This window comes from Cinclus cinclus, chromosome 12, assembly GCF_963662255.1.
Source record: "Cinclus cinclus chromosome 12, bCinCin1.1, whole genome shotgun sequence".
Classification (NCBI taxonomy): Eukaryota; Metazoa; Chordata; class Aves; order Passeriformes; family Cinclidae; genus Cinclus; species Cinclus cinclus.
This window is the reverse complement of record NC_085057.1, coordinates 11,964,550-11,989,176: the sequence shown is the minus strand read 5'-3', so window position 1 is coordinate 11,989,176 and position 24,627 is coordinate 11,964,550. Positions and strand designations below refer to the sequence as shown.

Here is a 24,627-nt window from a genome sequence, read left to right as displayed (position 1 = left end):
TGCAGAGTGATTTGTATCTAAGTGGAGTTGTTCTGTCTCATTAGTGTGATTAAATAGATGGCAGAGCGTTACTAAGTTCATTGTCAGAGAGACTGTTGCTTAGTAATTTAAACTGCAATTATCTCATTATTCTTTTTTTCCTTACAATGATGATGGCTGTGCTGCTACCCACAGTTCATGGCTTTGCATTGAAACCTTGACGACTGTGGTTGCATTTTGAACATCAGGCACCGGACCCGAAAAAGTCATCCAGGGTAAAGCTGAGTGGGGAGAGCCTCAAGGACTTTCAGCTGCGTTTGCCCAAGATTATAGCAAAAGCAGCACAGGCTGTGCAGTGAGCTCAGGCACGCAGCCCTACCAGCCTCCTCTGCTCCACGGGCTCTGCAGACGCTGCGCCGGAGCCCTGCAGCCATGCCCTGAGCCCGTCCGAGCTGACCCAGGGACGAACGATTCTCAGGCAGGCACCGAGGGGAAGTTACGGAGAGCCCTGTCCACGGCCGCTGCGGCCTGCGGAGGAGGAATCCACAGGTCAAGGAGGTGAACGGAACAGGCCCCGGCCTGTGCATGCCTGGGTGGTGCCTCCACGCTCGGGGCCACGGCCGGCTGGCCAGCGCTGCCCGCTCGGGCGGAGGCTGTGCCCTGCGTTTACCTGGCGGAGCGGAGGCAGCGCCCGCTGGGAGACCCTGAGGGCTCGCCTGTCCCCGCCGCCCCTGCTCCGGTGGAAGGGGCGCGCGGCCGCGCCGGGCTGCGGAGGGAGAGCGAAGCCGCTCCTGCCCCGCTCCCCTGGCAACAGCGGCACCGGCGGCGCCCAATCAGCGCGCGGCGGTGCGCGCCCAGCCAATGGTGAGGCGGCCGGGAGGGCGGGGCGCGCCGGAGCGAGGAGGGCCGGCCACGCGCCGCGCCGCCATCTTGACGTCTGAGGAACAAAAGCGCTGAGGCCGCCGCGGGCGCCGGCCCAGCACCAGGTAACGGGCGCGCCCCGCTCTCCCTGCCGCTGCCCCTGCCCCCGGGGCGGTCTCCGCTGAGGGGACGGCTGCAGCCCCGCCCTCAGATCGGTGCCTGGCCCGTCGAGGTGGGGACGGGCGGCTACCCGGAGGGGATGCTCGGTGGCTGCCTCGGGGCATTGCCGGGCGCAGCGGGCGGGGAGGGGGGGGTGCTGGCCAGGGGTCACCTCAGGGGTGCGAGGATGGCGGGGAGACAACGGTGACAGCGTTCGCGGAGTATCCCCCGGCCGTACGGCGCTTCCAGCGCTCCCCGCGGGGCTTACGCCGTGGGGGCTGCCGGCCGCGCTGGCCCGGGCTTGGCGCGGGGAGGGCCCGCACTTGTGGCTGCTGGCCCCGGGGCTGGTGGTCGCCTCACGGTGTTACTCAGCAGTTCTGTGAATCGGCAGGCGTTGTCTGGCCGTTTTGCCCGGGTGATGGGTGTCCTGCGGCTCTGACGGCTGCTTGGTACGCCCGGTAATAGTTCTAAATGAAAAACGGGTGCTGCGGGATGTGTTGCATAAGTGGATGTGATGCTCAAGAATACCCTTTTTCTCTGTAAACTGGAAGTTCTGGGTGATGCCTTGTTGAGAACTGGGTTGAGAATCACGATTTTGTAATACCTTGTTAACGTAGCTACAGACGGTTTGAACAAAAACACTTGCGGTTGAGGCTTTGGAAATAAGCATTCTGCTTAAAAAAATAAATGTTGTCGTTGTTGATAGAATAACAACTTCTTGGTGGTTACACCCTGATATGCCCTTGGCCTTAATTCCACTGTGAAAAGTACGCATGTTTAACACTGATATCTTTCCAGATATATGCTGGCATTTAATCGCCCTCTACTCCCCCCCCCCCCCCCTCCTTTTTTTTTTTTTTTGCCTTATGTGTCCCATATACTCAGGTGTTTTAGAAAGGCATCCAGTGCCCCAGTGTTTTTTGTGAACATCTAAGAGGGCAGTTTTGTTTCAAATACTGTAATTAGTTTTTTGCTTTGATATTTGTTCTGGAATATTAATGTTTGGTTTAACTTCTTAGTCAGGAGATGTATTGTTGGTCATTTACTCAACATGCAGCACTGAAATGGTAGTAGAACAGTTCAGATCTGACACTTGGGGGGATAACAAAGTCAGGGCTGTTTTGGCCAAGAACTGGCCTCTTTGCTCACAATTTTTCTCATACGCAAGACAAAACTGATTTGTAAATTTTTCTTTAAGTTAAATTGTGTGTTTTCAGGACTTATTAGTAACATTATGGAATGGAAACTGGGTTTATATACCCGTGCATCCACACATAAATATGTGTGTTTCAAAAATGAACTCAGTTTGTTTACTTCTGCTGATTTATTGTCTTCCAGATTGCTGTTACATCTTTTTCTTTAATAAATGAGGAAGAACCCTGTGATTTAACTGCCAGAATTCAGGAAAGTTTATTTTAACAATATTTTTTATTTTAATTTTCAAATTTTAAAAGAGCATTCAGAAGTGTATCCTGGTTAAGCATTGTGGGAAGGATTACAGCCATTCACATGTACTTGTTTGTAAGAGATTGTAGACATTAAACTTGGCCATGTAGCTTTTCATAAATTTACATTCATTTAATTGAAAAACTGGTTTTTTGCCTTTCCTGTCTTTGATATTTATACCTTTCTGAAGTAACAGTCTTTTATCTTGTCTGTGGTACTTCAGTTATACAAGCAATGGAAGCTTTATGTTGCTGTTTCTGTTGGAGGAATGGTAGATCAGAGTTGTCATAACCATGTGGTATGGTAGTTTGGAAGCAGCTGGAAAACTGGACAGTGGTCAATCATATGAATCCTGGGCTTTGTACTCTGAAAAATTCTTTCCCTACCAGTTGCTTTGAAGGAAGATTTAACATTTGTCAGTCATGAGGTTTTGAAAAGCCAGGATGAGAAAAGATGTTAAAGAACCTCTGCTGCCTGTCAGTGGTTGGGTTTCCATCCAGATCAGTGGTGTTGGTGTTGCTTTGGTTGTTCCCCAGTCAGGTGGGGAGTGAGTGTGAGGATATTTTGGGGATGTTTTTTCTTTTGAAGGCTAGGAGAAGGGTGCAAACCTCGAGGCACTGAGGGTGTCTCCGTCTATCAGCAGTGGTGACACACAAATGTCTGCCCTTTTTGGGTTAGCTGGAGGCAGGGAAATGTGTGCTGTCAGGTTGTCAGTAAAAGATCTACTTCACTAGTGATGTACAATATCCTTGTGGAATTTACCTACAGAGATAAATTAAATAGAAACCATTCTTTAGAAATCTCTAGCTCTTTACTGTCTGAGTACTCTGAAGGAATTGAATTAGATAAGATCTAGGGATATTCTGGAGTAAATTGTATTAAATGTCAATTATTTTCAATGATTCTTAATTTGATGGTCATTAGAAACTGGGAGATAGCTGAGGTGTTTCTTTGAGAGGTCAGTTCTACTCCTGCAGCCAAGTTAATTCCTGCCTGAGCTTGAGAGCAGGTCCAGGATCAGAATAGGCAAAACAAGTGGGAAAGGCTGGGAGCAAAGGCTGGCTTTTGAAATGAAACAAGAGTTGATGTGGTTTTTGATGCTAAGCCAAGGTATAGGCTCTTCCTTTTTGATGTAATTCACCAGTTTCCTTAATGTTTCTGCACCCTTGCTTAAACTTGTTAAACATAAAGTGTTTAATGGGTAGGAATACATTCCAAAAATTCACATACCGCATCCAGAGATTGAGAAGGGCAGAAACTGAGGTACAGCTAAAATTTTTATCTTGTGTAGGGTATTTACTGCTCTAGTTGTACCCAAAGTGTGAGGGTAGGAGCCAAATATAGAGCAGTTTGAAGCTTTCTTAAGCTGACATTTTACATTCCTAATAATTCATGTTTATCTAGTGAGCATGGGCTAGAACCAGTATCTGGAAGCTGTTAGGTTTTTACATTGACGTGTGGAAAAACCTTGCTGCCTCTCATTCAGTTCATCCACTTACCAGCTGTTGAATTTGCTGATGCTTAGCTCCTCCCTGTTGGCAAGAAGCTGTGGTTGGTCTCCAGGCAACGCAGGTCCGGCTGAGCATCTCTGCCTTGCTTGAAGAGATGAAAATTTTCCATTGCGGGGAGAGGATTTTTCCTCTTGCTAATTCTTTTATCTGGCTTCTTGTCTTGTCCAAGGTCATTGAATCTTTGAAACAATACAGGGATAGTTCACAATTATCAATAGGTTGTATTTTAAGAGTTTTACGGTATAACTGCAGATATGTGTTTCTGTAACTTTTGTTAGAAATATCTTATTAGAATGGTAATTTTGGGCCTTTCATAGTAATTATTGTAAAAAAGTTCTTTACCCTTTCTGCAAAAAGCGGCATGACATTGTATCACTTCCTGCAAGGAGCTAGAAAATTCTCCTGCAAAATCTGAAATACTGGAAGGCATAATGGAAACAAAATTGTTTGTTCCAATGAAGGTCTGTCATTGGTTGTGTTTAATCAGATGTTCAGAGCTTGAAATCTGAAATCTTCTGCAAATTCTTGGCTTGTGTGGCACAAAGCCATTGCAGCCCTTCCTGTGTCTCTGAAAGACAGGCTGTATTAGAATAAGGGAATGATAATCTTCATAATAGGTACAGAACGTACCACTGTGCTGTTATCAGCTATCAACATGCAGCCTTTGACCCTCTGTCCAGATTGCTCCTGAATGTGGGGGATTCTGTATTGGAGACAGTTACTGCCCAGTTTTGCATTTTTACTGGAAAAAGAAAGGCTTGCTCATAGAATGGTTTTGACCACTGAGAGTCTTGCTTTGTGTGTGTGCCATGATGGATGGTAGGACGTGAGGGATGATGGGGCAAGAGGTGGCCCAGGCAGTGCCTGGTTTGGAGCTGAGCACGTGCTCATCAGCCAGTTAAGAGTCCAAAAGATCAGGGAACACACAGTAGCCATTCAGCTGCACTGCCTCTCTTGGTCCCTGCCTTCTGTCTTGCTGTGCTGGCAACCAGAAGGTTGGAAGGAATGAAAAAATAATTTGGATGACTTGCTTAAACTGGTTAATAGTGCCCGGGGTTGTTGAGACTTAAAATGAATAGACTCGAGGGCAGAAGATACAATTCTTGAGGTTATTTTTTGTTAGAAAAAGCAAGGGTTTGGGGGGTTTATGCCAAAGTCTGTATTAGAATGAGCACAGCAAAACCAGTTTTACTTTCTTGAGTCACAGAGGGCTTTAAGCATACCCAAATAGCTGTGCAGTGCTGTGATGCAGAAATTTTCTACACTGCCTGAAACCTTGTCAGGAACGTGGGTACTGCTTAAGTTCATGCTTATTGAAGATGATCTTTTTGTCTTTTAACATTTGCTCTTTTCCTTTTTCATATCTTTTTCCAGAAAAATGGCAATTCATTTGCCTTGTGCTTTGCATGTATTGAGACAGTGTTTGACAGCAATTGATTTTTTTTAAATGACATAATTTAGTTTAATGAGGCTACAGAAATGAGAAGTGAAACTGCCTGACATGATAGGCCTCATCTTTATCTTTCTAAGGTGTTAGCACTTTCAGGTGGCTGATTCAATTTAACAGGAGATACAAGGTTAAATCGATGGGTAGGTGTGTTCATACTAATATAACTGTCATTGCAACTGGGAATCTGTTCAGGATACCTTAGGAAAATTGGTTCTGGTTTAATAGAACCAGTCAATTTTCTGAAGAGACATCTGTGGGTATTAAAGTTGGGCTATAGTTTGAGATAACCCTGACCAAAGTTACATAAGAAAAAATTAAAAGTTGTATCATTTCCAACAGGGAGAGAACAAAATAGTTGGGGGTGTAATTTGGAATTTGTGGAGATAGATAAGTAGTCTCTTGAGGATGAAGGTAGATGAAGTAAATGCTGATGGAGCTGCAGTGAATTGCCTGGTGAGAGGATGACTGACTTCAAGTTGTTCCATTAAACAAAGCCTTTGATGTATTTAAACCCAAGCACTGAATCGTGATTGTTTTAAAGTGCAAATAACATTTTAACATAACTATGTGCAAAGTTTGCTTTCAAAAAATAAAGTGTTTTTTTTTCACAAGCTTGATTTCTTGAAATATTTTTTCCCCTCATAGTGTGCTGTTTTTTGGAAATGCAGAATTGGAACATCAGCACACTGTGCATGGTGGTGCAATGTTGTGGAATTTTGAAGAGAAAATAGTTTTTTTGCAATCCTGTCTGATTCTTCCCTTTTTGGTGAGTGATGGTTTCTCTTTGAAGACAGTTGTGCAGCGCACACTTGCTGGCTGCTATAAAAATTGCTTCTAAAGCAACAGATATTTTTAAGGGAATAAGGCAAAATACAGCTGTGTCCTATTGCCTGGGCTATTTAAACTAGCTAGCTCTTATGTATCATAAAATGTGTTTCATGCTGCAAGGATAAGTGCAATACAGCCAAGCTCCTGATGAAGCTTCTTTTTCTAGATTACTGAAATTTATAATTTTTTTTTCAAGTGATGTTGTATTGCTGTTTGAATATGTAAACTGTATGAGATTAAAATGGATTAATTCTTTGGCAGTGATTATTATGCTAAGCCTGTAACTGGCCCTAGATGGTGTAACAGCAGATCACTGAACAATGAAAAATGAAATAAATAATTTTTTAAGCATTTTTAAAGTACTGTGCAGGTGTACTTGTAGAAAAGGTCATTTACCTGGGAAGAAACTGTTCTTGAAGTGAGTTGCATTTACCAGAGGAAACAGTCTAGATTTTTTCCCTTGGTTTTATTGTGAGAGTCTGTCTGGTAAAACGTCTGTCCTTATTTGCTCTTGTCCAATCTGCTGCAGTTAAACAAGAAGCACATGGAAATTATTCTACTGTATCTTTTGCATGTGAACTTCTATAATTGCACTGGCATCCCTGTAGGGAGCTAAGGTCTTGGGTCCCAGTTACTTTCAACTCTTTAGGGAAAGAGCCTATAGGGATCACTGAATCATACAAACTCTTCCCTTTAAGATGCAAATCTGGGTTGTATTATCTGAATTGAGATGTGTTTGCAGTAGTTTGAGATGTTTTGAAACATAAATGCAGTTCTAAAATATATATTAAATGCATCTCATTACTGTGACCTGTTCTGGAGCAAAAACTCCATTGATTTTTGTCATCAGAAATATTCTTGGAACCTACATTTGTAGAACTACAGTTAAAAATGGAGATGAGCATTCCAAGGCATAATGACTATCTCTTTCTGGGCTACTTTTCAATCATTTTTCCACATAAAGGGACTAAATTCCTTCTGAGGGGTGTTTATAAATGAGAAGCATGAAATCGGTAACTGTGCATTTCGGGTACCATTCTTCCTATAATTTGTTAGTGATCTTTGCTGTGCATTCCTTGGGAAGTTTTTGATCAAGGAGTTACCTTGGATTGTAGGATTTAGGCATCAAAGCTTTAATTTAGCACTCTTGTCCTTTGAGCCCCTACAGCTTATGGTATAAAAAGCATTAGAGGTTGGGATTTCTAAAGGAATTACATGGAGACAAAATCTTTGTGTAGCTAAATGAGGGTGGACTTTGAAAGGGACTTGACACTTGTCCTATATGAACATTATTTTTCTTCTCATACATGACAGATGGGTTACAGCTGAAGGGCTGGTCACAAAGATTTCATGTTCTTTCATTGAGTGACTCGAAATACAGCTCCCAGACTGCTAAATTCATGGTGATGAGAAAGGCATAGGCTTGGATTTATTTTAATCTTAATGCTGGAATTTCTTGGGGGTGTTGGTGTCTTGAATAATACTTTCATGTGTGTAATTCACACAATTTAGTTCTTGCTGTCATATTTTCAGAAGATTAAAGGCTGAGTGCTATTTTGGTTTCTCCATGACAAAGGGTGGTACTGTCTTTTTGTAGCAACTGGTGATTTTGGCCTCGGATGCCAGAATACTGTTTTAAGATGGATCAGTTTCTAAATAGGAAGTTTAAGTAGCTTAGTTTTGGTGGTTCAGGTTTCTTAGTTTCCATGGCATTTTTACTTGGAAAAGAGACTGGTTCTTAAATTACACAATCCCTGAAAAAACTGCATGGGTCAGAATTGCATGCTCTTTTCTGTCTGAATATGTTTAGTAACTTGTAACTTGGCTTTATTTTAGTTCCAGGGAGATAAAATAGCTTTACTTGAGAGGTAAAACTGGCATTTTTCCAGAACTTTGTGTATGTAGGTGTTAAGATTACAGATTACAAATGGTGTAAGGAAAGCTGAAAACTGTTGCTGTTTTTTAGATGTTGAAATATCAGTTGCACTGGGTACATAACCTCCTTGCTGAATTTTAAGAAATTGTAGCTGAGGGGCTGCTGTGCATGCTTATATTAAGAAGCTAGAAGTTCTGGGAGATGGCCTTGGTGACTTGTCTTTCATAGACAAAAGGATTGGGGAAATGAGTTTCTCCTAATAATGTAGAGCTGGTTTAAGGAAGATAGGAATAATAATTGTGTGTGAGGAATAAGTCATAGAACATTGTGCAGCTTCAGATGGGTTTGTGTGTGGTTTGCTCCCTTAATATGCTATGCCTGATGTTTCATAATTCTTAGTTTTGTCTGTTAAAACTGTATTCAAAAGTCTTTTTGGTATAGGAGGTGGCTCTGCAGCTATGGTGTTAAATATACAGGTATAAATACATATCTTAACCTCTCTGGCAGTGTTTATTGTCTGTGTTTGGATTATATTTAAAGGAAGACAAAACTAGAACTCCATGTTTAGGAACTAAAAGGAGATAGGATAAACATGTTGCTAGTTAAAAAAAATGTTTTGCATTGAAAGAGCGCATCTTTATACATTTTTCAACATCTCAGTGTATGGTCTTTCATTTCTGTCTTAGAGACAAAATTCTTAGTGAATAGGAAAGGCTTGATGCTCTGGTTACAAGAAAGGATATCTCAGGGTGCTATCTTACACTCCTGAGGAACAGCAGACCAGGACTTTAATGTAGCACTTGTGAGTCCTTTGCCATTGTAGCTGCTGTTGGACTGTCCCTGTCCTTTCAGAGTAGAAGAAATACCTGGAGGAGTAGTACCTTTTGGTGTGATACAGCTGAAATCCTCAGAAGAAACTAGGGCATTTCAAGGTATTTTATGGCAGTTTGAAAGCAGAAAAATGTGTTCTTCCTTGATGGGAATCTTTTGTTTGCTAATGTTAAACGTTTGCTAATGTTTTGAAAGCTAATGTTAAAAAGAGGATTAGCTTTCTAACTGCTATGGAGTCATTATGTTCCCAAAGGATTTTGCATACATGTTTTACAGGAATTTTGTGCACAAGTTCATGTATAGTTCTGGGATTCTAGATTCCATCTGTTATGCATGATTAAGTAAATTATGATCCTTGTGGGTCCTTTCTGACTCAGAATTTTCTGTGGACAGCCTGTATGCCTCTGCAGTACATAGCCCTTAATTTGTGAGATTAATCCAAGGCATTTGTTTTATCTGGAGACATTACTTAATTTTTCTAAACTGCAGCAATGTAGTGCTGCAATTACCAGCCATTTAGTAAAGGTAAGATTAAAAAAAAAAAAAAGACATTATATCAATATTTTTAAGAAGCAGGTGGCTTCTTTTATTGGTCTAGCCCAAGCGCATGGCATGCAACAAGGAAAATTTGCTTTTTCTTGGCTTTTTGTGTCTGTAGGTGGTTATGATGGATGTACCACTACGGTGTCTGACTCCCAGCCACCCTCATGATTTACCACTAAAAGCTATAGTGGAAGTGTATCTGCTTCCAAAGGCAATGCACACATAGACTGAATATGTGGGTCTGAAGGAGTTGGTTACTCTTGAGTTTAAGTGTTCTGCTGAGTGTTTTTACAAAACGTGCTTACTCATCCCTGAGTAATTTAATGATCATTATATTGATTGATTTGCTGCAGAAGAGCTTAAATAACCTTGACTTGCATAGAAAGTTACAGCTCAGCATCACTTCATCATCACAACTACCTGTTTCAAGTTATGCTTAATGAAAAAGAGGGGGTTTTCCTCCCCCAGTCTCTTTTAAAGTATTTCCTCCCCCTTGACGCTATGATACTGTCCCTCTACCCCTCATAGGGTTGAAGACTATTGTCTGCTTTATTAAATTTGAATTATTTGATGCTTATAATACTTTTTTGTTTATAAATAAAAAAATTCTGAGAACTGACAATGTCAGTGCACTTTTCTACTAAAGATAAACTTTCCCCTCCAAATTAGTTACCAAAATAGACATTTGCTTTTTGTAATCATGTAGAATTTAGGGTTGCTTTTAAGACTTTTCCCAAAACTGCAGATTCATACAAGCACATTATTATGTAGGCTTTGCATTTCTGTCCCAGTGAGTTAAAAATTATAAACTATAGCTTTTACTGCTTAGTTATATTAATTCTACTGTAGATACAGAAGGCTTCAAAAAGTATCCTAGTGTGGGATTTGCATTATATGTAGAGGTATAATGTATCCTTAAAATGAGGAATTTATTAAAACAATTGTGATGAATGCCGAGCTCATTTTTCTGTTAAGAATTAGAAACACTTATTTTAAAAAGTTTGCTCCCTAATCTGATGTAGTTAATTTTAAAAATGTATTTCTGATACTGTTCTAAGGCAGCTGACAGGACACTAGAGGATACGAGTATCTACATTCTAATCTTAAGAACTTCTGGAAACAGAGCACATCAGAGTAACTTCAGTTCCTGAGCCAAGCAGTAGCTAGAGTGAATGTAAGAACTCTGGGCACATTTACTAATAAAACAGTGTTTTGTGTGGAGGAATAGCATTGATTTTCATCAAAATTAATCACAAGCTGTGCAAGACCTTTTAACCTGAGCATGTTAAACGTATCTAATGCATTTAATAGTCTAAAGTTGCATCCTCTGCTTTCTCTGATTCAAGGAATGTGCCTTGCTATTTGTAAAGTACCACGTTATTAGTAGCAGAACAAGTAGTTCAGTCATATGAGGAGTCGTAAAATTCCTGTAGCTATTCTTGCTTTATAGGTGTATTATTTTAAGCTCTTATAATGTGTTTGTCCTGCTTCAGTTGTGAAAGATCATTCTCTTTGAGCAATGTAATGACTTACCAACTCAGACCTCAAGTACCTTTTCAATGTTGAGCATGCAACAGGTGTTGGGGTGGGCTCTCGGAAACATACCATGTTTTCCACCTTGTTATTTGCATCTCCTGTGTCCATTCTCAGCTTTGTTGTTTCTTCATGAGTGTTCTTTGGGCTGAAGCAGCATTCTCTTTGGCTGATCTAATAAGTCACTGATACTCTTCTCTCCTGTTAGCTAACTGTGCCATTCCTCTGTTTCCTAGTATATTGATTTGGCACGGCCTGGTTTTTGGTAGCTGGGGGACCACAGAGGCAGCTCCTGTCCTTGGAGGACTTCACACCATGGAAAGACACCCACATCACAGCAGTTTTGAGAGGACTGTGTGCCCCTGGGGGGAGTTCAATTTGCAGCAGGTGCTGTAGACCTTCTGCTCGTGAGATTGGAACCACACTGGAGACCTGTTGCCTGTGGGTAGGACCCTGTGGTCTCACAGGGAAAGCACTCAGCTCCCAGTGGAAGAAAACCTCAGTGATGAACTGACCAAAAACCCCCATGCTTTGTCTCCCTGTGCTGTTAGTGGGAAAGAGGGAGGAGCTGGGGGGAGAAGGTGTTCTAAAGGCTTATTTTACTTCTCTTTATGCTCTTCTGATTGTGTTAGTAATAAATTCACTTTGCAACCTTACGTTGAGCCTGTTTTGCCCTTGAAGTGTTTTCTCCCAGTCCTTATCTCAATTTGTGAACCCTCTGTTAATTTTTTTCTCTCCTCTGTGCAGCTGTGGCAGGGGAGGGGGAGCGAGCGACTCTTGTGGGTGCATGGTGTTGTGCCAGTGTCAAACCATGACACCTTGGAACCTTGGGAAGGGGCTTTGCTTTGTCTGATTCAGCACCCTGCAGCATCTCTGCTCTGCAGATCTCTGCCCTGTCAGCTTCCTCTGCACTCCCCAGTGAACTGAGAAAAAAGGACAGGCAGAAAGCATTGCTGCCTTGCTATTTCTGTCCCCGTAAAGCTGATTTATGGCTACGTGGAGTTGAAGATGCTAACCATGCAAAGTAAAAAGCCTGAACTAGGGAGAACCCAGTTTTAACAGAAGGGCAGCTCTACATCAGTAGTTTTACCATGACAAAGTTTTGGCAGGACGTGTATTATTTTTGAGATTGTTATGAAGGAAGAAGCTGCTGGTTAATTGAGACCTGTGCTCTCCAGAGGATGTGTTCATTAATGCAATTATGTGTGGGACTAAGTCAAGAATCTGTAATGACATGAAGTACCTTCCAAAGAATGAAGTCACCTGAGATTAATATTAAAACCCTGAAAACATGAATTAATTGTGGTATTCTTTTGATGGTCATTGTCATATGTGATGGGGATAGGATGTCTATAAATGTCACTTATGGTTTGCAGGTTTGGGTTTTAAGCATCTTTTTCTGCTTGCTGTAGGAATGACATTGCTCAAGCTAATGTTACTGTGTCTAGGCACATGTTTGTTTGCTCCTTCAAGTTATGTCAGATTTTTTTAAAATGCTTGACATGTGCAGGGTTAGTAAATCTGCTTTTTTGGCTGATGTGTTATTTGAACAAAAACTCTTAGTCAAAGGCACGTAAAAGCATGTAGGAGGAAAAGGGCAGGGTACAGCGAGCTTGCATTTGCTGTCTGGGAAGATTGCCTAAAAACAGCTGTTCTGGGCTCTTTCTTCCCCAAAGAGCATTGAGAACAAACTGGGTGTAGAATCAGAGGAAAGGCAGTGAAGAACTGCATTGTGCTTGTGCTGGTCAACATCAATGCCACTTGAAACTGTCGGTCTTAGGTGAAAGCTTTTATTTGTAAGGAACTGCAACCATGTTGGCATATTGTGAGGCTGTTTATGGAGTTAAGGTATTTCTAAATGAAACAGTGCAAAGCATTTCTGATGGACATTACAGTTGTGCTCCAGGCCCTGTTAAATCTGAATGGCAAAATTCTGAATGTTAAGGAGAGCCAAAACCACAAAGAAATCCTGATTGTTAGTGATAGTAATATTAAGGCATGCAGCAGAAAAAAAAGATCATAAGACCTTACTCAAAACCTTTGTGCAAGTGAGAAGAATGTCATTGACTGAAAACAGACTGTATTTATTAGGCAAACAGTGCTTCTTGAATGGCTAGAAGATATTAATTGATCAGAGTGAAAACTAAAGCCTCATTGAAATCTAAGTTGTTTACAAGATTGAGGTCTTGCTGCTATCTTCTTGAGCACTATTACTATGTTCAAATCATACCTGTTTTAGGTTCAGAAAAAGGCACAAAGTTGCCTTGCACAATTACGGAGCTCAGCTAAAGGCTTTATAGCAAGTAACTCTTTGCTGACACAGCCTTCAGCAGTCCTTGCATACTGTGTCTGCTGCAGAGCTGTATTAATAAAGCTTTTACAGCAGGGATATGTACTACAAAAATTCAGTCGTAGAAACGGAACATGGGGGAGTTGTGCTGTAGTGTTTGGAAGATAAAAACAGAAGAGAGCTTACTAATACAGGCACAGTAAACTCATCTCCATTTGTGTGAGCCTCCCCCTTTATTTCTGATAGAGATTCACATTTGTCTTGTGGTAGTGCTGACTGTGTTGGCCTACGTATAAATGCTTCTAACCTTTCTCTCAAAAAAAACCCAAAACACCCTTATCTAAATACTGTGTAACTTATAATAACTTATAAAATAATTTATATAACATCAGAGCACTAAAAAACCTTGATTTCTTTTTCCTCGAATAGGAAGTTAGACTGTGTGATGTGCGGCCAGATTTTACTTGTTCAGGAAGGGGTGAAGTAGAATGAGTAGTCCTGTCCTATTCTGTGCTTGGCAGTTCCGTTGCTGAGTTCGTGGGGTGATCTGCATGCAAGTATTGTCCAGATCACTTGGGCATCCGTGAAAACAAACAAGTTGAGCTGCTGCTAATGAGCTCCCTGAAGATGTGTTGGGTAAACAAGGTGTACATTATCTGTGTTGGAGGTGATTTTGCTAGAGTAATTTCTGTGGCATAAGTATCTTCCAGATTTAACTCCTGGTGCAACTGTAACACAGGAGGAATGGGACAGATTTAAGTGCTTGAGGTTAAAGGATGTTGCAAGGTACTTTCTCAGTCTGAATCCCTGCAGTTGGCAATCAGTGTCTCTCTTTCGGGTAATTAGAAAGACAGCCACAGAATGGTGATACTATCTTGGAAAAACTGTTCTTTTTGTTCTGCAAGGCTGTTAAATGTGGCTGTGCCAGTGTAAAGCTCTGGCACTACAAGATCATGTACATGTGTTACCACACCTCCAGTGAAACCTGGTACACTTCTGGCTTTCCCTCGGAAATTCCAGACACCGGAGGCATTATTGGCTCTAGAAAATCCTAATGAAAACTCAAGAGTTGTAAAATTACTGGTGCAGTATACAGATTGATGCTTATAATTTCTGTAAGAGAAAATGGAAACAATTCTCAGAGTTCACTCAGGAGCTAATGTGGCTTGTCAAGTACGTGTTTGGAGACATCTCCAAGTGTGTTACACATGTGCTGGTAAGTCAGCTTGCAGGTGAGCCTTAGTGAAGAGCAGTGTGGCTGTGCATGGGGTGGGTGCTGCTGTGGTGGGAGTCATGGAGAAATAAATCTGTCACTGGATCAGTAGCAGTACTCCCTTCTGACTGAGGCAGCTGAGGAGCTACAGTGGACTGCCCGGACGTGGGGACAAGCCATGGTTACGTGGCTTTTTGCACTTCAGCTTGGCTGCTCAGCTTGGTGCAGCTGGGTAAGTTTTTTTGAAGTGGCTTGTGTTTGGGGTGTAACTGAGAGGTTTTTATATGTGTGTCTCTGAGTTGTTGAATTGTTGATGCTGAGGTAGGTGAGAAAATTCTGTGGTGATGCAGTAGCTGCATTAGAAAAAAACAGTAGGAAATTAAAAGTAGTACAAAGAGAAATGAAACTTTATTGATATTGCTTTAATAATAATACAGCTTATCAGAAGACAGTATTGCTTCTGGGGAATACTATTCCAGATTAAAGGGGGGGGAAGAAAAAAAGAAAAACCTGATACGATTTTGTCAAATAAGGCACTTGGAAGAGAGGAGTGTAAAAAAAAAAAAACAACACCAAAAGTCCTACCAACAAAAACACATTCACCTCTTATTGACCTGTTATCCTTAGGTGCAGGTAAACATTCCAGGACCTGGAGTTCATTCAGTTGATCGATCTGTTGTTTCTTTAAGCAGTTTAGTTGTTAAATTCAATTAATGCTCTTATGTCCAGGACATGCTGTAGGCGTCGGTAGTTCTGGTAGTGCCACTGCTTTAAGCCTGCAGGTCTTTGCTTTTCCAGTTAATGTAAAGCTGTTAAATATCTAAGGAGGACAAATAAAAATAGACCTGTGACCTAGAACACTTTGTCGTCTCTTTGAATTAAGTGCATTATTGTTCGTGTAACTATCTTCAGGCAAAATGAGTATGAGGTTGTTTTTAGCCTCAAAAAGTTAATCTTTAAAGCTTTGGTCTAAAATTAGAGTAACGCAACTTAAAAATTTACTGGAAGGCAGAGAGCAAGATAGTCATGTTCTGATTTTCAGCGTCGCTCCTTTAATTGCTTTCTGAAATGCAGGTTGCACGAAACTGGCGTCTGCCCAGAACCGAGCAGCTGAGGTCACAGGGTACAGAAGCAGATCCTTTGGATGCAGCTGGCACAAAGCACTGCCTTCTGCTGAATGTAGGGAAATAAACGTTCTTGGGAAATGGCACATTAGCGTTATGGCTTGCCTGTAAAGAGCTTGCACCTACGCTATATTTTCGGTATCTGACATGTAGTTGTGAATGAAGCGGTGAAATAAACGTCCCACCCTGGACGTCTGTTGGTTGCAATCCTTGCCTGGAACGGAGCGATTGTACGCTCGGTGTTAATTCCCGGTGTTAATTTCTCGGACTGGCCTGCGGAGGAGGCCGGGGTGTCGTTGGGAGCGCTGGCGCGCCTGTCCCCGCGGTCGGGCGCTGGAGTCCGATCGCGACAGGCCCGGTGGTGGCGGGAGCGGCCGGGTGGCCACGGGCGGCTTTCCTCGGAGGAAATGGCGAACGGCACTGGCCCCCGCGCTCCCTCTGCCGCTCCGCGCCTGCGCTTCGTGCGCTGGCCGCCCCGCCCCGCGAAGCCTCCCATTGGCTGCGGCTCGGCGGGGGCGTGTCCCCCAGAGCTTTCGTGACTACGCTCCGCGTTCGCCCGCAGTCGGCCGCGTTCGGAGCGAGAGCGACGTGCGCTCGGCCGTACTCGGCCCCGTTTCGCCCTCGCCGCGCTGCCCGGGCCGCACCGTGCGCAGACACTGACGGCCGCCGCTCTCTTGTGTTTGCCTTAACAGACTTTTCAGTCAGAGTTAAACACCTGCGCGTCTCGGCGGCTTCAGGCTCTGAGCTGCCTTCACTACTGTCGCCGCCTTCTGTCTAATGTGCTACAAGGATGAGCCCAGCATTTGGAGCAATGGAAGTGGAACACTATTCCAAGGGTGTCCTGCTCGAGCCTTTTGTCCACCAAGTTGGAGGACACTCCTGTGTCCTCCGGTTTAATGACAAGACCATCTGTAAACCTCTTATTCAGAGAGAACACCAGTTCTATGAGACTCTCCCAACAGAAATGCGTAAATTCACTCCACAATATGAGGGTAAGTTACCAAACCTTTGAATGGGGTTGGTTGGGCCTTTCGTTTCTGTTAATGCAAGTGTGCTGTGCTTTCTGTTCTCTCTGAAATCTCTTCTGGTGGAAGAGATTTTAGGGGTTTTTTTTCATGTATTTTGATGTTGTCTGAGGCAGGCTGTGGAGATGCAGGGTGGAAATGCTTGCCAAGTTGGTGTTTGGGCTGACTAACAGCATTAGAGTAGAGCAACTCTGCTGGTGATAGCCCATATATCTCCCTTAGGCACAGGTAAGTAACTAACAGCTTGAGAACATTTTCAGTAATTATCTGCTGGTGGGGTGTTTTTTTTGTTTTATTTTTTGGGGGGCTGATTTTTTGGTTTTGGCTTTTTTTGGTGGAGTTTAAATTTTTTTTTTTTTTGCCACTTGTTTAATGTTTGTTTACAAAGGATTTGGTAAGGATGGATAACAGTGTTTTGTGTAAGCTTAGGTGTGGTCTCTTTCGTGCTTTGATTTCTCCTCTGACTTTCATTTCGATTGCAATAAGTACATGCCAGTAAGGTGTCTTGTTGAATACTTGAAGTGTTATTTCTGCCATTAAGGAAATTAAAATTCATGGCACTTAGCTAGGCAAGGATCAAGTAGCTGTGATGAGGCTGAGTCAGAAATATAGGAGTGGAAATTCCAGTTCTCCTAAGAACTGAACTAGTTAACAGGAATACTTCTTTTTCTTTCTCCTATTCAATCAACTGCTGCCTGATGATTAATAAATAGTATGTCTGAAGCACTTTTTTAAATGGAATTGCTTTTTAAAGCACATTAATTTTAACAATTGTGATGGTAATGAAGTTTTGTGTTCTGTTTGTGAAAGATTTGTTGGAAGACTTAAGTGATGTTTCAGAGTTAATGTTCTCTGCTCATTTACAGAGACTTTTTGCCATGTCTAATTGCAAGTTCTGTTGGACTGGAAGAAAATCTGATCTTTGAATGATACTTTTCAAAATGTAATAGCACAATTGTACTAGTGTATGTGGCTTTCTGGGAAGTATGGGGAGGGAAGGAGCCTCACTTGGTCCACCTCTGGGGTTTTTTTTGTTGTTGTTTTTTTTTTTTTTTTTTTTGTTTTTTGTTTTTTTTTTTTTTTTTTCTTCCAGAGTAAAGGCAAAGAAGCCATTTGCTAGCTGGCTCCCCCACCCTTTTTCCCATTGTCCTTTCCTTTGTGACAGCGGGACAGTCAGAGTTTCTGTACTCCGTGCTCCAGCCACTGCAGGTCTGGGAGCTGCCTGCCCAGCTTGGAAATTCCAGTCTCTCACCAAGACTTCTCCCCTAGCTAGTGATGAGCTGCAAGAGCTGTGCAGACTGATTGGTCTGAAATAGAGGACTGGAAAACAAAATAAAAACCAATTCAAATAATTGCTATGGCTTCTCTATTAACCTATGAGACTTTTTCACATAGCACTGGGCACATCTTTCAGTGCTCCACTAAGAGTCTTAAAATGCAATGCAGTGTTCTAGAGACTCTTGAGGGGAGGATGAGGAGAAAAAAATGCTTTAGAGGTTCACCATATTTCTGTACCACAAACAGATTTGCTTTGTATTGCATTTTTGTTACTTATTCCACAAGATTGCTGCGTAACCAGTATCAATAAAATATATTCCAAAAAAATAGAAGAAAATGTGTAATTTAACATGGTGATTTTAAGTGGAAGCTTTTGGACTAGTTTCTATTGTAATGTGACATTTCCCTTGTTTTGCTCTCCTTGCACATCTTTCCTTTCCCTTAGGGATCTGTTAACCAAGTATTGCTTGGATACGTGCTTTTTGCTTTGCTGTCGTGCAAAATTTAAGGAGTTTTTGGTGTGAGTTATTTTTTTGTGCAGGTCCCTTTTCACTGCAAGATGTTAACAAATGTTTTGCATCTCACTTAGAATCAGACCAGTCAGATTTATTTTTTTTAATTAATAAAAAGATTTATTAATTGAAATTGTGTCCTGTTATTATTTGATTGTTACTTCACTGCCTCAGAGAGAAAATTACCTTTTGTATCATTGCTGTGCCAATATGATAAATTGTCTTTTGTGAGGTGTCATTTTTGTCTAGCTCTTTTGATATTTGTTAGGTTGGCAGATGAGGTTTGGCCTGTGGCAAGATAGAAACTAAGGACTGGGGTAAGAGAAAAAATAAAGTTGCTGTATTCTTAGTGTAAAAGAGTGTGTTCTACAAGGCTTAGTTGTCACTTGAGCAATTCATAACTGTCTGGGTCCTTTTTCTCTTCAGGTGTGGTATCAGTGAGCTTTGAAGAGGATGAAGATGGAAACTTATGTCTAATAGCATATCCATTAAATGGGGACCACGATAACTTAGAAAACTTAGATAACTCTGACTGTGAACCCAAAAGTAAGCTATTGCGGTGGACTAACAAAAAGACAATGTTGTTAGAAAATGAGAAGATATCTAAGGAATGGGTCCGGCAGCACAGGAAAGAGGAAAAAATGAAAAGGTGAGTTTCACTTTTAGCTGTCTGATTGTTTCCAGAGAATTCTCCAGAACTCTTTCGCTTTCATTTCCTTCTTGTTTCTTTTGTTTTTCCTGATCTCTTCAGTGCAGACAGGTCCACTAGTGAAACTAGTATGTTCTTAGCCCTCAGTAAAGGCTAAATTGAGTAATTTCATTTTTTTCTGCTGTGGTCAGCTGAAACAGATTTCCCAAAGTTATTTCTGAAGCTTCAGAAAGAAGAAGAAAAAAAAAACGCAAAACAAACAAACCTGGCCACAAAAAAGCACCCCTACAAACAAACAAAAAGCATTCACCCACCTGCAGAAGAGCAATAGTTAAAAAAAAAAACCCAAACATATTTAAGTCCTACCATGTATGGCATACTTTGTTAGGAATCCTGCTTTATCCCTGCTAGTGACATTTTCCCCTTTGTTCATTACTATTAATAGTGCCCACCATAAAGTCTGAGCTGTGATGTGTTGTGCTGAAAACAGTGACCTTAGCAAAGGATAAACCTTCAAGTGCATCACTACCTCTTGCATTGTAATGGTTGAAATGCTACTCATGGGCATCTTGTTCACATGTACAGAGAGGAAAACAAAACTTTTGCTTACTGTCAGTGATGGTGAGCAAAATAACTTGTAAAGTTAAATCCATCGATAACCCCTCTTCAACAGTTTGTTTTTCCTCTTGATCTGTAATTTGTTATGTTATTCTGTGTTTCTAGTCACAAACTGGAGGAAGAATTTGAGTGGCTGAAGAAATCTGAAGTCTTGTATTATACTGTAGAGAAAAAAGGAAATGTCAGTTCTCAGTTCAAACACCATAATCCTTGGAGCATGAAATGTCACCAGCAACAGTTACAGCGGATGAAGGAAAATGCAAAGCACCGAAATCAGTATAGTATCCTTTCCTGAAAGTACCTCATAACAATGGAACGAGTAGGGCTCTGCCTTTTATTTCTTGAACATTCCAGATAAGAGTACAGAGCAGGCTTAACTGCAGTCCCGAGAGACTCTCTGAAGCTGAGATTTATTTGGCATCTTTGAAAGGTTTGCCAGCACTTTCTAGACATGGGTTTTTCCAGCATGTAACAAACTACTTAAGCTAGGAAATACAGAGAACCTAATTAAAATCTTCACATTGTGGGTTAGTGGACAGGTTCTACAGCACAATGTGTTTGGTGTCTTCCACATGAGGAGTTTCTAATGGGAGTTTTCAAAGGAGATGAGTTCTGTCACTTTTTATTACTGTTTTGCTATTGGTAATCTTAAGAACCAGTGTGCTCTTCCTCTTTTCATTAGTTTCTTAAATATTGAGGATGTTCTAGTAGCCTCTCTTTAATGAGTGTTAAGGGAAGTTGAATATAAACAGTCATGTAGGATTGGAGCATGAGAAACAAAATCTGACTGAATCCATGAAGGCTGAAGCACACTGGGTTTGTGCTGTGGTACCATAGGCAAATATCTCCACCCTGAGTATTCCAGCAAAAAATGATCTTGATGTAGGCTTGGATACAACTGATACATCCTGCAAAAGTAGTAGTATCTAAATGCTGAGTTAAACAAATTTCTCATGTGTGAGGAGTTTCAGTGATGAAATACTGAAACATCCATGACTAATAAATTATCAAATTGATAGGATTTTTTGGCTGGTACCCTCACCATTTCACTATAGATTATTATTCACTTGCCTAAGAAGTATCTGATATCTTTGGAACAGTAATAATATAAATGTTACTGGTTTTGAATGGTAGTACAAACACACCAAATCTTCACTTCCCACAGAAAAAAAGTCCCTTGCTAGACAGGAAATACTTCATAATTCAAAGTCAGCTGCCACGTTATATTTCTGTATAACCCTGGTTGCTTTTGGTTTTCACATAAAGTGGAAATTCGCTAGTCTCTCAAGACCAGTAAAGCTGTAACTAGCTTAAAACAGAATGGGCATCTTAAGTTTATGTAACTGTAACTTTTCTAGATTACTTTATATTAGACAAGTTTTAGATATGCCTAAAATTAAGAGTGAGGCACTATAAAATCTGTGGTAATGTTTTTAAAACCTGTATTCCTCATTGTGAGGCTTGTTCCTTAACTGATCAGAATTCATTTTGCTGGAGAACCTGACATCTCGCTACGAGGTTCCATGTGTGCTGGACCTGAAGATGGGGACCCGGCAGCACGGCGACGACGCGTCCGAGGAGAAGAAGGCAAATCAGATCCGCAAGTGTCAGCAGAGCACCTCGGCCGTGATCGGAGTGCGGGTCTGTGGCATGCAGGTGAGAGGAGAATCATCCTGTCTGACCAGCAGTTTTGCACCTGTTTCTGTCAGTGGAGTTTTGGCTTTATGTAGTCATCTCACAAGTTGTTATACTTGAGCTGCTGTGCTTCGTTTCCTTCGCGGAGGGGAGTGAGGACTTTGAATATCTCTGATCAGTTGGAGGTGGCAGCATCTGCAGGAGCAAACTGCATCCCGTGTTCTGCATCAGTGAGTGCAGGCTCTGGATATACAGCCTCCTGCACCATGTCAGCAGTTCCAAACTGTCAAAACTACCAATTCAATTAACATTTCAGGACAGCATAGGGAACAGTTACAGGGGGTCAGTTATATGCATTTTGAGTTAAGCATGTGGAAATTTGTCAAAATATTAACAAGCAATCAGTTCTATTTTGTAACTTTGAAAAGCCACAGATCTTTCACTGCTTAAGTTGCAAAGTGCAGGCAGTAAGTTATTGGTAAATGTGATAAGACTTGTTGCCAGATGAGGAGGCATTGTGTGGACTTTCACCTGAATTTTTGTTTACTTGTTTCTGTATTCCTAGAGTGACAAATGGGAAACAACATGTTTGTGTTTGAGTTTTTTTTCCTGAAGCTTCTCTCCTCCTATCCAGTAGATTCCAGGAATGCTAGCAGTTTGCTAGGACTTGTTCCACAGCAGGACTGTTGGCATGTTGTGGTGTTCAGCTTACTGTTCAGCTTCAGAGAAAAACATGAGGCAGAAATGAAAGTGTGGGAGCTGCATTTCTAACCGCGGAGTGCTGAGATTTGAGCAGGGCATGGCCATTGTTCACTTTCCAGTGTTGACTTTTGCTGGAAAACAAAGAGGGACTTTGGAAGCACCTGCAATCCTTTCTTGACCCAGATGTTCAAGCATTATTGAACTATCGGTTGTATATACCACTCTCCTGTGCCTTCCTGCAGGAGCACCTCTGATTTCTTGAAATACAGATGATTATGGGGTACCACCTTAGTTTTGTGTAGGAGTGTTTGCTGTCACTCAGATCATAGCATGCTGCGAATCAACTGGTACATCCTAGAGCAGAGGCAGGTAATGAGCTGAATGAGTGGTGTGGTACAAGTTGCAGCTTGACTTCGGAGATTCTGGCTGCAGCCTTTCAAATCTCACTTGAAGTCCTTGTTCTTACATTCTGGGTGGAAAAACTCAAATCTAAACTGAAGGAACTTTCCACTTCCTCTGAGTTGCACAGGCACTGCTGGATCTGTTGATAGCAATTTCTGTAATTGTGCAAGAGCAATTTTAGAGTAGTATGTCATCTTGTAAAAGCTTTAAGGAGCGTGCGTTCTTTAGTTTTTAATTTTTCTTTGTGTCCCCCTCAAGGCTTTGGTGTCAGTGTACCAGCAATTTTAACGATTCCTTATTTCTTGTCTTGTGTTTACATATGCAGGTCTACCAGGCAGGCACTGGCCAGCTGATGTTCATGAACAAATACCATGGAAGAAAACTCTCAGTCCAAGGATTTAAAGAAGCACTTTACCAGTTCTTTCACAATGGCAAATACCTGCGCAGGGAACTCTTTGAGTCGGTTATTAAAAAACTTACTGAACTCAAGTCTGTGCTGGAGAAACAGGAGTCTTATCGTTTCTATTCAAGCTCCTTGCTGATCATCTATGATGGAAAGGAAAGGCAGGAAGTTGCCGTTGACTCGGATCCAGAGGACATAGAGGACCTTTCAGAGGAATCTTCAGATGAGTCAGCAGGAGCCTATGCCTACAAACCAACTGCCAGTACTGTCGATGTCCGCATGATAGACTTTGCCCACACAACCTGCAAGTACTATGGAGAAGATAGTGTGGTGCATGAGGGCCAAGACACGGGTTACGTTTTTGGACTCCAGAATTTAATAGATATTATTAAAGAAATAAGAGACGAAAGTAGTGAATAAACAGTGTGAATGCACATCAGTAGAAAGCACTATTGTGACTCTCTGTATTCCAAAATTATTGGCCACTTTCTGGTGGTAGGAATCTTTACAGGCTCTGCAGGGATGGTCCTGTCAGAGTCAGACTTATTCAGAGGGCATTTATTTACATTGGTGCTGGACCTAGCACTGGCAAAACTTGGTATCCTTATTTATTTTAACTTTCTTAAACATTCCATATTTGATTACTCAGATACCTCTGTTATCCCTGTGTGTATATGTTCCAATAAAATTCTTTTTGTTCATTGTAAGTGATGCTTCTGTTGTTGCTGGTGACTGAGGAGGAGCAGAAGCTCAGATCTCTGGTTTCTGGTGTAATGCAGAAGCAGCATATGAACAGCAAGGCTTACCTGCCTCATGAGACCACCTTGTCTGTCCTGGGCCTCCTGTCAAGAGCAATGAGCAAGCCCAGCAGAGCCACTGAGCTGGCAGGGCCTAGCACCTGCCCTTTGAGGAGAGGCTGAGACAGCAGGGCCTGTGTAGATGGGGTGAAGACAGCTCCCAAGAGGCCTCCGGGGTCCCTTCCAGCCAGAATGAGGACTGATCTGTGGACAACTTGCTCTTGAAATCAACAACCTGTTTCTTGTTCCTGCATCTTGTAACTAGATCTTACACTGTGTAACCTATTTCTAGAGAGCTATAGATGTTATTTAACCTAAGCTAAGGCAAAATGTGTAAAACTTGCACAGGAATAGCTGCAACAGCAGAAACCAAGGCACAGCTGCCAAGCCTGAAAAGTAGTACCTTAAGCAGTTTAAAATCTTACTTGGGACAAACTGACAGGAAGGAAGCATCAGGAGGTGAGAGGGTAGTGAGTAACTGAAATAACAAAGTAACTAAATCAACGGTTCTGTTAAGAGGAGCATTTATCTAACCATTTTTAGATACAGGACTTCTCCCCTTGAGAGGTTTGTACGTCATCATGATAGTGCTTGAGAAAAATGGGTGTGGAAGTTCTTGTTACAGATAATCAGAATGAAGGAGTCAGTTTGTGCAGAAAAGTCAGGTGAATCATCTTCCTGGCCCATACTTTGCCTGCAGGCATGTTGAAAAGAGGAGAGGTGGGATGTGACAGGAAGGCTGCAGATCTGCTTGTGGAAGGTCACCCTCTTCAGCTGGCTATAACCCTGTAGCTTCCGTTTCATATTCCCAAGCAGTTGCTATCAAGTTCTCTTGATCAAAGTCTGTTTGGTGGCTCTCCTGTGCTCCTTTGTACTTTTTAAAGAAGATTTTTATCTTCGCTCATACATGAGTTTATGGGTGGGGTTTTTTTGTTTGGTTTTTGTTCAGGTTTGTGTTGTTC

General features: G+C 41.8%; 1 protein-coding gene across 5 annotated transcripts; it reads left to right on the top strand.

Moving 5' to 3' along the window:
* Positions 1 to 869: 869 nt before the first annotated feature.
* On the top strand, positions 870 to 23,575 carry IP6K2 (inositol hexakisphosphate kinase 2). 5 transcript variants are annotated; one of them, XM_062500551.1, is made up of 6 exons: positions 870 to 965; positions 16,337 to 16,636; positions 18,886 to 19,108; positions 19,832 to 20,007; positions 21,207 to 21,382; positions 22,791 to 23,575. In XM_062500551.1, the coding sequence occupies exons 2-6, from the start codon at positions 16,435 to 16,437 to the stop codon at positions 23,286 to 23,288; spliced, it is 1,275 nt and encodes a 424-aa protein (XP_062356535.1). In that variant the 5' UTR covers positions 870 to 965; positions 16,337 to 16,434; the 3' UTR covers positions 23,289 to 23,575. The 5 variants fall into 5 exon arrangements, with proteins under 5 accessions (XP_062356535.1, XP_062356536.1, XP_062356534.1 ...); XM_062500552.1 differs by lacking the exon at positions 870 to 965 and adding an exon at positions 6,150 to 6,172; XM_062500550.1 differs by lacking the exon at positions 870 to 965 and adding an exon at positions 9,020 to 9,042.
* The last annotated feature ends 1,052 nt before the right edge of the window (positions 23,576 to 24,627 follow it).